At 48.3% G+C, this 13,824-nt stretch overlaps 1 protein-coding gene across 3 annotated transcripts; it reads left to right on the top strand.

Moving 5' to 3' along the window:
• The first annotated feature begins 574 nt into the window (after positions 1 to 574).
• Positions 575 to 13,480, top strand: ints3 (integrator complex subunit 3). 3 transcript variants are annotated; one of them, XM_089023768.1, is made up of 29 exons: positions 586 to 862; positions 2,437 to 2,520; positions 2,611 to 2,694; positions 4,185 to 4,298; positions 4,374 to 4,458; positions 4,531 to 4,597; positions 6,025 to 6,166; positions 6,237 to 6,366; positions 6,434 to 6,531; positions 6,604 to 6,795; positions 6,862 to 6,949; positions 7,019 to 7,098; positions 8,358 to 8,449; positions 8,522 to 8,628; positions 8,689 to 8,805; positions 9,687 to 9,816; positions 9,888 to 9,942; positions 10,026 to 10,129; positions 10,208 to 10,372; positions 10,555 to 10,708; positions 10,809 to 10,877; positions 12,018 to 12,093; positions 12,191 to 12,304; positions 12,375 to 12,423; positions 12,487 to 12,654; positions 12,746 to 12,846; positions 12,927 to 12,999; positions 13,067 to 13,223; positions 13,289 to 13,480. In XM_089023768.1, exons 1-29 carry the CDS (start codon positions 779 to 781, stop codon positions 13,364 to 13,366), a joined length of 3,057 nt encoding a protein of 1,018 aa, XP_088879894.1. In that variant the 5' UTR covers positions 586 to 778; the 3' UTR covers positions 13,367 to 13,480. The 3 variants fall into 3 exon arrangements, with proteins under 3 accessions (XP_088879895.1, XP_088879893.1, XP_088879894.1); XM_089023767.1 differs by having other exon boundaries at positions 581 to 862; positions 6,434 to 6,795; XM_089023769.1 differs by lacking the exon at positions 13,289 to 13,480 and having other exon boundaries at positions 575 to 862; positions 6,434 to 6,795; positions 12,953 to 12,999; positions 13,067 to 13,204.
• Positions 13,481 to 13,824: the final 344 nt, after the last annotated feature.

Here is a 13,824-nt window from a genome sequence, read left to right as displayed (position 1 = left end):
GCTAACTAGATAGCTAATATGTTTCCTGGCTCGCTAGCTATATTGCTAATAGCTAGCTCTCTACCCCACTAGATAGCTAATAGATATCACATTATGCTATTATGATTATTCAATGATTATATGTTTTAATAGTTGGTATGATAGCATTATTAATATGAAAAGCAAATTAGTGACAGCTGATCATCAGACCAGAGGAACCACATGGAAAGTGAAAGTTAGCATCCACTAACTCTGTACACATATGAATTAAGCCATATAAATAAACATATTTGATATAGTGTATTTTTACATGAGTAATTTATTTTTCACATAATTTTACATGACTAATGGTAGTTAACTCATTTAAGCAACAAAAGAAACTGAGGAGCTATTAGGGAGCCAAAAGAACAGGATCATTTTATTGCATTGAGCCAAAAGAACCAACTCTCGAAAAGAAGCCGGAATTCCCATCATTTAATGTATTGAAGAGGACGAAGTTTCCGGCCCAAATCGTTGATTGGCTGCGGCTCGACCGGAACCAGACCACCCTTGCTGTGCCAATTGGGCCAGATTCGCGTCATTCTGACGCCTCGGGACCGCTATTGGCGGCAAAGCCGGAAGTACAATGTTCGCTCTCATCAGCAAGTGGAAAAGCAGCACGAAGCGGGACGAGAGGAAAGCTCCCGAACTGGAAGCGTGACAATAAACAAAGACGCCATCATCAAACCAAAAACAAAACAACTTTGCGCCTCTTCCGGCGCCCGCGTTTTCGGCGCGGAAGGTGAAGCGGCCGCCGCAGATGGAAGCTGTCCCGGTCAAGAATAAGGCGCAGGGCCGCCTTCTGGTGTCCACGCAACTGGACGCCAAAGACGAACTGGAGGAGGTAAACCCGCCGCTGCCGCCAACGGGGAGACGCTCGAGCTTCCCTCTCCGCGTCTCACAGCGTTTCACGGGCTATTTAGCATTAGCTTAGCCCGCCATTTGCACTGGAAGTCAGCAAAGCAACGCACTAGTGATGTGTCGTTCGCGAAGGAGCCGGATCTCTGAAGTGAACCGGCTCCTTAGTCGTGTGTCGTTCGTGAACGTACCGGCTTTTACAATCGGCTCTATGAAGTGAATGACTAGAGCGAGATTTTAATAGGGAGCCACTTATAGTGGCCGACTCCCCCCCCCCTTCCGTTAAAGCCGCATGTGATTGGTCAAAATCCGTGGTAGAAGACACACACGCTCACAGAGGTCACACTCACAGGAATATAAATAAAGCCACATACATATTTTAAATGATACATTTTATATTTTTAGCATTTGTATTTTGTTTTACATACCATTATACATTATTTTTGGGAGCACATTAATATAAGCAAAACAAAACTGAGGAGCCATTTGGGAACCCAAAGAGCCATCTCTTTTTAGTGAGCCGAGCCAAAAGAGCCGTAATTCCTATCACTTCTGTAAACAATGAGCCGGAAATGGGAGCCGACTTTTTTTGTCCTCTATTCCCCGCCCCCATTCTTAGGTTAAAGCCGCACATGATTGGTCAAGATCCGTGGTAGAGGAGGGAGGGGAGAATTACAGACACACGCGGCAGTGAGGAGAATTGGGCGGGGGTGTCTTAGGGTAGACAGGTGGACTAATGTTATCACATGATGCTGTTATTATTATTCAATTATGATATTTTTTACGAGTTGGTATGATAAGCATTATTAGGATGAAAAGCAAATTAGTGACAGCTGATCATCAGACCAAACTAAGCCCAGATAAAGTGAAAGTTAGCATCCACTAACTCTGCACATATAAATCAAGCCATATCAATAAACATATCTGATATAGTGTGTTTTTACATGAATAATTCGTTTTTCACATAATTTTACATGATTTTTAGTAGTTAACTAATTTAAGCAACAAAAAAAACAGAGGAGCCATTTGGGAGCCAAAACCTTTTTAGTGAGCCGAGCCAAAAGTACCGGCTCTCTGAAAGCAGCCGGAATTCCCATCACTACAACGCACAACTTGAGTCACAACCGCGCATTCGAAGCCTGTCTGATGATCAGCTGTCACTCATTTGCTTTTCATATTAATAATGCTATCATACCAACTAGTAGAAAATATCATAATTGAATAATAATAACAGCATAATGTCATAACATTTGTCTACCTGTTGTACCCTAACTCCCCCCCCCCCCCCTTCTCTCCACACTGCTGCGCGTGTCTGTAATTCTCCCCTCCCTCCTCTACCACGGATCTTGACCAATCACGTGCGGCTTTAACCGAAGACTGGAGGCGGGGAAAAAAAGTTGGCTCCCATTTGCGGCTACTTGTTATAAGCCTCTTCGTTCACTTCAGAGATCCGGCTCTAAGAACCGGTTCGTTCGCGAATGACACATCTCTAGAAGCCTGCTCACTTTTTTTGTGGGTGTGGGTTTTGTGTTTGGGTTTTGTGTGTGTGTGTGAGTGCAGAAACTGGAGCGTTGCGTCGGAGTGGTTCATTCACTGACCAATGGCCTTTCGGAGAGAGAAGCAAACGACGCTCTGACTGCGAGTGTAAGTTCGTCACGCCGTCAGCAGCAAACACGTTGCAGCGGAGCCATGCAAGCGTTGTGGTTGTCCTCGTCGTTGTTGTCATTGTTGCAGGCATGTAAAGGGCAGCAGCAGCATGAGGAGGTTTGTCTCGGACTCTTCGCTCTGCTTCTCACCGAGCCGACGCAGGCCCAGAGGGTAACGGCACACACATAATCATAATAATCGGCACACACATAATCATAATAATAATACAGCTAGCTCACGAAAAGATAGCTAATACCTAGCGAATGGATAGCTATTAGCCAGCAAATAGATAGCCATTAGCCAGCAAATAGATAGCCATTCGCCAGCAAATATATAGCCATTAGCCAGAGAATATACTGTATAGCCATTAGCCAGTGAATATATAGCCATTAGCCAGTGAATATATAGCCATTAGCCAGCGAATAGATAGCTAATAGCTAGCGAATAGATAGCTAATACCTAGCGAATGGTAGCTAATAGCTAGCGAATGGATAGCTAATACCTAGCGAATGGATAGATAATAACTTGCGAATGGATAGCTAATACCTAGCAAATAGATAGCTAATAGCCAGCAAATGGATAGCTATTAGCTCGCGAATAGATAGCTATTAGAAAGCGAATAGATAGCCCTTATCCAGCCACTAGATAGCCATTAGCCAGCGAATAGATAGACATTAGCCAGTGAATAGATAGCCAATAGTCAGCGAATGGATAGCCAATAGCCAGCGAATGGATAGCCAATACCTAGCGAATGGATAGCTAAAAGCTAGCGAATAGATAGCCATTAGCCAGTGAATAGATAGCCAATAGTCAGCGATTGGATAACCAATAGCCAGCAAATGGATAGCTAAAAGCTAGTGAATAGATAGCTAATACCTAGCGAATGGGTAGCTAATAGCTAGCGAATGGATAGCTAATACCTAGCGAATGGATAGCTAATAACTTGTGAATAGATAGCTAATACCTAGCAAATAGATAGCTAATACCTAGCAAATAGATAGCTAATAGCCAGCAAATGGATAGCTATTAGCTCGCGAATAGATAGCTATTAGAAAGCGAATAGATAGCCCTTATCCTGCGAATAGATAGCCATTAGCCAGCGAATAGATAGCCATTAGCCAGTGAATAGATAGCCAAAAGTCAGCGAATGGATAGCCAATAGCCAGCGAATGGATAGCCAATAGTCACCGAATGGATAGCCAATACCTAGCGAATGGATAGCTAAAAGCTAGCGAATAGATAGCCATTAGCCAGTGAATAGATAGCCAATAGTCAGTGAATGGATAACCAATAGCCAGAAAATGGATAGCTAAAAGCTAGTGAATAGATAGCTAAAAGCTAGTGAATAGATAGCTAAAAGCTAGCGAATAGATAGTCATTAGCCGGCGAATAGATAGCCATTAGCCAACGAATAGATGGCCAATAGCTAACGAATAGATAGCTAATAGCTAGCTCGCTATATAGCAAATAGATACAGTAGCTAGCTAGCCAGCTAGATAACAAGATAGCCAGTTAATCAAGACGTCTTGAATTAGGTCAACTGAAGCCGCGTAGCTGATGGATTGCCTCCATCTGCTTCATTAATAATGATTATTAATTGAAGACATGCCACTTGCCATGCCATGTGTGTCATCGCCACGGTGACACGTGGGCGTATGCAGTGCTACAGAGACTTGACGCTGGTGAACAGAGATGGGATGAATGCGGTCCTGGTGAAGATCAACCAGATCCTCATGGAGAAGTTCCTCAAGCTCCAGGACATTCCCCGAAAGCAGGTAAACCGGCCACGCCCCCACGCCCTGCCCACCCAGGAAGAGGGCGGGGCCTCAAATGTGTCTCTGCCCATCCAGCTGGTGTGGTTGGTGCGAGAGCTGGTCAAGAGCGGCGTGACGGCGGCCGATGGCGTCGTCATGACGTTGCTCAAGCAGATTGCAGGTCAGACACGCGCGCAGAGCGGTCATGTGACTGCGGTCATGTGACGACGGTCATGTGACTGCGTGCATGCAGGCGGAGACGTGTCCACAAAGAACTTGTGGTTGGCCGAGAGCGTCCTGGACATCCTCCTGGAGCAGAAGTTAGTGACAGGCGCAGTAGCTCAAAAGCTTCCAAGGCGTCTTTTGTTTTTCTACTTCTTCCTTTCCTTTCCTATTAATTCCTATCAATTTGCCGCTGTTGAAATGTCCATTTCTTCACTGCCAGACTAATAAAAGCTAATCCAATCCAGACAACTCTGAAAAGTTGCCTGCCCGACCATAAAGTTGCCTACACCATTTTTTTTCACAACTTGAAACACAATAAGACGACTAATCGCAAAAAAAAAAAAACATTGTTGCAAAGTATTAAAGATTTGTTTTAATACATTTAATTTCTAAGCACCTTTCAAAACTCTCAAGGACACTTTACAGTCACGGACGGGATAATGTACGTTTACGTTTTTTGTCGTCATAAATGTTGTTAGCTTCTTTTGAATCTCTTTTTTGGGGCTGAAGTTCTGTGCATCTACTTTGGAAAATGAGACGCAAACGCACGACGCTCGGGAAAGTCCGGAAGCACGAAGCAGGCTTCTGATTGGCTGCCGTGACGAGTATGCTAATTGCCAAACGAACCGAAATTTCCAAACCAAACGAAGATTTTGAAATCGGAATAATTTATTCCGATTTTGAAATTTTCGTTCAAACGTTTGCTTTATTGAATAAAGCAAATGTTTGATTTGAAAAAAAAAACAATGACAACTTTTTTTTCCTAAAGTTGTCGGCCAACCGGGCGGAGACGTTTTGTAAGTTGTACGCCCAACGTGAAAGTTGCACGCCCTGGGCATCCGGGCAGATGTTATTCCAGACACTGGTAATACCGTACGGTATAATAATAATAATAATAATTATTATTATTATTATTATTATTATTATTATTATTATTATTATTATTATCATCATCATCATCATCATCATCATCATCATCTAGCTAGCTGGCTATTTGTTAGCTATCCAGCTAACTAGCTATATATTAGCTAGCTATCTGGTTAGCTGGCTATCTATTAGCTATCTAATAGCTAGCCGGCTCGCTTTCTATCTATTTGAGTTGCCGCTGCTCACTCACAGAAAAACGTATCCTGTGACTGTAAGGTTACCTTGAGAGTTTTGAAAGGCGCTTAGAAATGAAAATTATTATTATTATTATATTATTATTATTATTATTATTATCATCATCTAACTAGCTGGCTATTTGTTAGCTATCTATCCAGCTAACTAGCTATATATTAGCTAGCTATCTGGTTAGCTGGCTATCTCTTAGCTATCTATTGGCTAGCTGGCTCTCTGTTGCCTATCTAATAGCTAGCTGTCTCGCTTTCTATCTATTTGAGTTACTTCCGGGTTGAGTGAACGCTGACGCGTGTGGCTGCCGCTGCTCACTCACAGAAAAACGTATCCTGTGAGTGTAAAGTGACCTTGACTTTTGAAAGGTGCTCCGAAATGAAATGTATGATTATATGTGCGTGCGCAGGGAGTGGCTTTTGAAGAGCGGGATGCTGATTGCCATGTCGGTGTACACGTACCTGCGCCTCATCGTGGACCACGGCGCCCCCAACCTGCTTCCCCTGCGCCAGAAGGAAGTGGACTTTTGCATTGGGATGCTGCGGGAGAAGGTGAGCGCGGCGGCAGCGGTGACAATGAGGCTCGCCTTCATCAAGGCCCCCCCCCGCCCCCGTTTCGCAGTTCTTGGAGTGCGTGATCATCGGCCGCGATTTGGTGCGCCTGCTGCAGAACGTGGCCCGCATCCCCGAGATGGACCTCCTGTGGAGGGACCTGCTCCACAGCCCTCAAGTCCTCAGTCCGCAGTTCACCGGTAAGATGGCAGCCCGGTGCCGGTCTCCGTGGCAATGCCCTGCGACGCCTGTGTGTCCGCCCGCCAGGCGTTTTGCAGCTGCTCACGGCGCGGACGTCGCGAAAGTTCCTGGCGTGCCGCCTGACCCCCGACATGGAGACCAAACTGCTGTTCATGACCTCCAGGGTAAGGGGGGGTCTCGTCCGGCTCGTCTCGTCCGTCCGTCCGTCCGTCTGGACTGCCCGCCCTCCTCTGCAGGTGCGCTTCGGGCAGCAGAAGCGCTACCAGGACTGGTTCCAGCGGCAGTACCTGTCCATGGCCGAGAGCCAGTCGCTGCGCTGCGACCTGATCCGCTACATCTGCGGCGTGGTGCACCCGTCCAACGAGGTCCTCAGCTCCGACATCCTCCCGCGCTGGGCCATCATCGGCTGGCTGCTCACCACCTGCACGGTAAGCGCCCGTCCGCCACCCGGCGCCCTTCCGAGACCAACCGGCCTTCTGCCCGCGTTCGCCTAGTCCAACGTGGCCGCCTCCAACGCCAAGCTGGCGCTCTTCTACGATTGGCTCTTCTTCAACCCGGACAAGGACAGCATCATGAACATAGGTGACTTGCTCGCTCGCACGCTCACTCGTCAACGCCGCCGGCGACGCTAACGCGAGCTAACGCACGCAGAGCCGGCCATCTTGGTGATGCATCATTCCATGAAGCCCCATCCCGCCATCACGGCCACGCTCCTCGACTTCATGTGTCGGGTGAGACTCCGCCTCCTCCTACCCCCGTGTGGCTTTGAGCCGCAAACGTCCCTTCGCTAATAATAATAATCATCATAATACGTTTCATTTGTAAGTGCCTTTCAAAACTCTCAAGGTCACTTTACAGTCACAGGATACGTTTTTCTGTGTTTGAGCAGCGGCAGCCACATGCGCCAACATTCACTCAACCCAGAAGTAACTCAAATAGATAGAAAGCTAGCTAGCTAGCTAACAAATAGTAAAGAGATAGCCAGCTAGACAGTTAGCTAACTAGCTAGATAGCCATATAGGTAATAGATAGCCAGCTACAGAGCTAGCTAGCCAGATAGCTAATAGATAGCAAATAGATAGCAAATGGATAGCAAATAGATAGCCAGCTAGGTGGCTAGTTAATAGATAGATAATAGCTAGTTAGATAGCAAATAGATAGCCAGCTAGGTAGCTAGCTAATAGGTAGCAAATCGATAGCAAATGGATAGCAAATAGATAGCCAGCTAGACAGCATCTCTCTCGCTCTCTCTCTCCCTATATATGTATGTATGTATGTATGTATGTGTATATGTATATATATATATATGTGTGTATATATCAAAGTCAGCTTTATTGTCAAATATATCTATATATATATATATATATATATATATATATATATATATATATATATATATATATATATATATATATATATATATATATATATATATATATATATATATATGTGTGTGTGTATATATATGTGTGTGTGTGTATGTATGTATAAATAGATCTATAAATGTACATACACATTTATTTATACATTGATGCCTCAAGTCAATAACAATAATACATTTCATTTGTAAGCGCCTTTCAGATCTCTCAAGATCATTTGACAGAATCAAAAAACCTTTATTTGTTAGTCACAGGATATGTTTTTTCTGTGGGTAAGCAGCGGCAGCCACATGCGCCAGTATTCACTCAACCCGGAAGTAACTCAAATAGATAGAAAGCTAGCTAGCTATCTAATTGATAGCTAATATCCATTTTTCACTCCTCATTATTCACTGGAATTGTCCGCAGCTGTCACTCCAATCCTGGAAAAATCGGTCTCAGATCCCAACGATTTCAATAATTCACCTCTTCCATTCATCGCCAAAATCCTTGAAAAAAATGTTACCTCCCAGCTTGACTCTCACCTCACTCACAATTCCAGTCTGGTTTGCGTCCCCGCCACAGTACTGAATCGGCCCTCATAAAAATCACGAATGATCTTCTCCCGCCAGATCATCCCGCATTTCTTCCCGCCGTTGGAAGTTCAAGTACGGCAGGGTGTCTTCAACTCGCTCACCTTCATCATGGAGAAGCGAGTGCTGGCGTAAGACCCGCAAGACGCGCACCCGCACAATTGCCGTTCCCGGGGGAGGTTAAAAGGTCATTTTCTCTGCAGCCACTTGGCGCCGCTGTTTGACAACCCAAAGTTGGACCGAGAACTTCGCTCCATGCTCAGGGAAAGATTTCCGGAATTTTGCAGCGCCCCTTCGCCACCCATGGAAGGTATGCCCGCGCACGTGCGCGCCCACATGGATGCCACATGAACTATGTGTGTGTGTGTAGTGAAAATGGAGGAGCTCGCCTCCATGGAGATGGAGGCCCTACTGGACAAGGAGGAAGGTTGCTATGACAACACGGAAGCCGCCTTCAGCGACGACGACGAGGAGGTCAACAACAAAGGCTCGTATAAGGCACCGTCGCCATCCACAATCATGCTATCTATCCAGCTAGCTAGCTAGCTATTAGCTAGCTGGCTGGTTAGCTGGGTATCTATTAGCTATCAATTGGCGTGCTAGATAGCTGGCTATCTGTTGACTATCTAATAGCTAGCTAGCTTTTTATTTATTTGAGTTATTCCAGGTTGAGTGAACGCTGGCGCATGTGGCTGCCGCTGCTCACCCACAGAAAAACTGATCCAGTGACTGTAAAGTGACCTTGAGAGTTTTGAAAGGTGCTTACTAATGAAATAGCTGGCTGGCTATCTGTTAGCTATCTATCCACATAGCTAGCTATCGATTAGCTAGCTGGTTGGTTAGCTGGGTATCTATTAGCTATCTATTGGCGATCTAGCTAGCTTTTTATTTATTTGAGTTATTCCGGGTCGAGTGAATGTTGATGCGTGTGGCTGCCGCTGCTCACCTACAGAAAAACTTATCCTGTGACTGTAAAGTGACATATATATGGATGGATGGATATATATATATATATATATATATATATATATATATATATATATATATATATATATATATATATATATATATATATATATATATATATACATACAGAAATGCTGGCTATCTATTTGCTTCCATCTGCTATCTATTAGCTATCTGTTAGCTAGCTAGCTTTCTATCTATTTGAGTTACTTCCGGGTTGAGTGAATGCTGGTGCATGCGGCTGCCGCTGCTCACCTACAGAAAAAGTGATCCAGTGACTGTAAAGTGACCTTGAGAGTTTTGAAAGGCGCTTACAAATGAAATGGATTATTATTATTATTATTATTATTATTATTATTATCTGATTGGATGAGGCGTCCATATTTACACATGCTTGCGCAGGAAAGAAGCGGGAGTTCAGGTTTCATCCAATCCGGGAGGCCGTGGTGGAGGAGCCCGCCGACATCACACCGTGGCTCCACCAATTGGACGACACCATGAAGGACAAGGTCGTCCAGCTGCAGAAGTCAAGGTCAGAGGTCGCCCCACGCGAGACGTCCAATCCCGTGCTCGCAATCAGTCAACGTGCCCGATGCCCCCCAGTGACACCGAGACGCAGTGTGAAGTCATGCAGGACATCGTGGACCTCATCCTGGAGGTCTGCGAGGCGCTCGCTCGCTCACACGGACGCTCGCACGCGCCCACGCACGCCTTTAAGCCGCTGGCGTACGCACGTTGCAGGAGGACTTTGACACGGAGCAGATGTCAGCGTTGGCGTCGTGTCTGGCGGAGATCTTCAAAGAGCATTTCCGAGGAGACGTCCTCCCCGAAGACATCACGGACGAGTAAGAGCGCCGAGGAGTAAGGCCGACGCCCACTCGCCGTGCTCCTCCTCCTCCTCACCGGCGGCGCCCTTGCCTCAGAACCTTGGAGGAGTCGGTGTGCAAGGCCGTGTGTCTGGTCTTCCGCAACCTGGTGACCATGCAGGAGGACAACAGCGGCTTTGGCGTTCTTCTGGAAATGCTGGCCGAGCTTTACCAGAAGCAGCCCAAGATCGGTTACCACTTGCTCTACTACCTCAAAGCCAGGTGAGCCCGCCCGCCTTTGTGGCCCGCCCGCCTTTTTGGCCCGCCCGCCTTTGTGGCCCGCCTTTGTGGCCCGCCCGCCTTCCAGTTGAGAGCCCATCCATGAATGGCAAAAAGCCACCTCCTCGCTGGGTCGCGCAACGACTTTGACAGACGTGCCTCTTTCCCCCGGCGCGCGTGCTCAGCAAAGCGGCCAATGGCAAGATGTTGCTGTACGAGTCGTTCGCGCAGGCCACGGCGCTCGGAGACCTTCACACGTGTCTCATGATGGACATGAAGGCGTGTCAGGAGGACGACGTGCGCCTGCTCTGCTACCTGACGCCCTCCATCTACTCGGAGGTGCGTTGCTGTCTGCCGTGAAATGGCACGGGGAGGGTGACGAGGGGGCGGGGCCACGGGGCACTTTGGCCCGCCTCCGACGACCTTTGTGACCTTTCAGTTCCCAGACGAGACGTTGAGGAGCGGCGAGCTGCTCAACATGATCGTGGCCGTCATCGATTCCACGCAGGTGGGCAAGAGGACGCGGAGGGCCGCTGCGCTCGGGGGTTCACGTGACCTTTCATTCTTGGTTTGCTCCCTTCTGCGTTTCCTCGTTTGTTTCCTCCTTTGCTCCCTCGTTCGTTTGTTTCCTCGTTTGTTTTTGTTTGCTCCCTCGTTTGCGCCCTCGTTCGCTCCTCCGTTTGTTTCCTCGTTTGTTTTTGTTTGCTCCCTCGTTTGCGCCCTCGTTCGCTCCTCCATTCGTTTCCTCCGTTCGTTTGCTCCCTCGTTTGTTTCCTCGTTTGTTTTCGTTTGCTCCCTCGTTTGCTTCCTCGTTTGTTTCCTCGTTTGTTTCCTCGTTTGTTTTTGTTTGCTCCCTCGTTTGCGCCCTCGTTCGCTCCTCCGTTCGTTTCCTCCGTTCGTTTCCTCCCTCGTTTGCTTCCTCGTTTGTTTCCTCATTTGTTTCCTTGTTTGTTTTTGTTTGTGCCCTCGTTTGCTCCCTTGTTTGCTTCCTCGTTTGTTTCCTCGTTTGTTTTTGTTTGCTCCCTCGTTTGCGCCCTCGTTCGCTCCTCCATTCGTTTCCTCCGTTCGTTTGCTCCCTCGTTTGTTTCCTCGTTTGTTTCCTCGTTTGTTTCCTCGTTTGTTTCCTCGTTTGTTTTCGTTTGCTCCCTCGTTTGCTTCCTCGTTTGTTTCCTCGTTTGTTTCCTCGTTTGTTTTTGTTTGCTCCCTCGTTTGCGCCCTCGTTCGCTCCTCCGTTCGTTTCCTCCGTTCGTTTCCTCCCTCGTTTGCTTCCTCGTTTGTTTCCTCATTTGTTTCCTTGTTTGTTTTTGTTTGTGCCCTCGTTTGCTCCCTTGTTTGCTTCCTCGTTTGTTTCCTCGTTTGTTTTTGTTTGCTCCCTCGTTTGCGCCCTCGTTCGCTCCCGTTCGTTTTACTCCCTCGTTTGCTCCCTCGTTTGTTTCCTCGTTTGTTTCCTCTTTATCTCCCTCATTTACTCCCTCGTTTACTGCCTCGTTTGTTTCCTCGTTTGTTTCCTTGTTTCCTCCCCCATTTGCTCCCTCGTTTGCTCCTTCATTTGTGTCCTTGTTTCTTCCCTCGTTTGCTCCTTCGTTTGATTCCTCGTTTGTTTCCTCATTTGCTTCCTCGTTTGCTCCCTGTTTGTTGGCATGTGCAGTTGCAGGAGCTGATGTGTCACGTGATGATGGGCAACCTGGTCATGTTCCGCAAAGACTCGGTTCTCAACATCCTGAGTGAGCGCTCGTTCGCACGTTTGCAAGCGGGCAGGATGCAAAGGGAGCCCCCCCCCCCCCCCCCCCTAACACTTTTTGCTCTCCCCGTGCTGGCCAGTCCAGTCCCTGGACTGGGAGACCTTTGAGCAGTACAGCACGTGGCAGCTGTTCCTGGCGCACAGCATCCCTCTGGAGACCATCATCCCCATTCTTCAGCACCTCAAATACAAAGGTAGCGTCGCCCGCTTTGCGCGTGCTTGGCCCCCCGCTGACGCCGCCTCCCCCTTTTTTGTTGCGTGCAGAGCACCCCGAGGCCCTGTCGTGCCTCCTGCTGCAGCTGCGTCGAGAAAAGTAAGCGCGGCGAGCGTTAGCGCCAGCGTTAGCGCCTCTCACACCCGTTCCTGCGTACACCAGGCCCAGCGAGGAGATGGTGAAGATGGTCCTGAGCAGGCCCTGCCACAGCGAGGACCAGTTCACCACCAGCCTGCTGCGCCACTGGGCGTCCAAACATGACGACGCCCTGGCCGAGCACATCAAAGCGCAACTCATCAAGAACAACAACCAACCTCGGAAGAGGCAAAGGTGGGCAGAAGATGGCGACGAGGACCACCAAAGAGTTTTCCTCCGCATCGCCATCAGCGCCGGCGTCCTCTCCGTGTTTCTTTGTTTGCAGTCTACGCAGCTCCAGCAGCAAACTGGCCCAGCTAACGCTGGAACAGATCCTGGAACATCTGGACAACCTCCGATTGAGCCTGAACAACACCAAGAACAGCTGTGAGTACCGGCGGCGGGGGGGGGGGCGGGCGAACCGCCGGGTCGACCGCCGCCAACGCCGGACTTGTGGCTCTGCTCAGTCTTCAGCCAGACGCCCATCCTGCAGGCCCTGCAGCACGTTCAAGCCAGCTGCGATGAAGGACACAAGATGAGGTAGGCCGAAACGCGCCGGCATCGGATTGAGGTCTTGACCCGAAAGACGGCGACGGCGTCCGTGCAGGTTCAGCGACCTGTTCGCTTTGGCCGAAGAGTACGAGGACTCGCAGCCCAAACTGCTCAAGTCTCGCCGCAAGGCGGCCGCCACGTCTCCGCGCTCACGCAAGGGCGCCGCCCAGCCCAGCAACAATGAGGAGGAGAGCGCCTCCAGCAGCGCCTCGGTAGGTTTGCCGTCGCCGGCGCCCCTCGACGCTCGCCTCGCCTCACCGTCACCTTTGCGCCCAAGGAGGAGGAAGACTCCAAGCCCAAAGCGCCCAAGAGGAAGAGGAAGTGCTCTTCGGCTGTGCCCTCCGACAGCGACTGATCCACGCTTGCCCACCATGCACTGTACACAGACTTTTATTGTTATTTTGGTGACTTTTATTTGTTTTTTTTTTATCCGGCTCTTCCTACGTCCCGCTCCAGTAAAAGCCTCTTGTATGAAGCCCCCGCGTTTGCTCTTATTTTCAACCACTTGACATTGAAAAGCATTTGAAAAATCACTTTCAACATTGCCGACAGTTGCCGAATCGTTGTCTACAGTTGCCGAATCATTGTCGACAGTTGCCTAATCGTTGTCGACAGTTGCCGAATTGTTGCCGACAGTTGCCTAATTGTTGCTGACAGTTGCCGAATTGTCGTCGACAGTTGCCGAATCGTTGTCAACAGTTGCCTAATCGTTGCTGACAGTTGCCTAATTGTTGCTGACAGTTGCCTAATCGTTGCCGACAGTTGCCGAATCGTTGCCAAATCGTCGAAAGTTGCCGAATCGTTGTCAACAGT

The sequence above is a fragment of the Hippocampus bargibanti genome, linkage group LG20 (assembly GCF_051943395.1).
Source record: "Hippocampus bargibanti isolate YZ-2025 linkage group LG20, ASM5194339v1, whole genome shotgun sequence".
Taxonomy (NCBI): domain Eukaryota; kingdom Metazoa; phylum Chordata; class Actinopteri; order Syngnathiformes; family Syngnathidae; genus Hippocampus; species Hippocampus bargibanti.
This window is presented reverse-complemented; position numbering and strand designations above follow the sequence as displayed.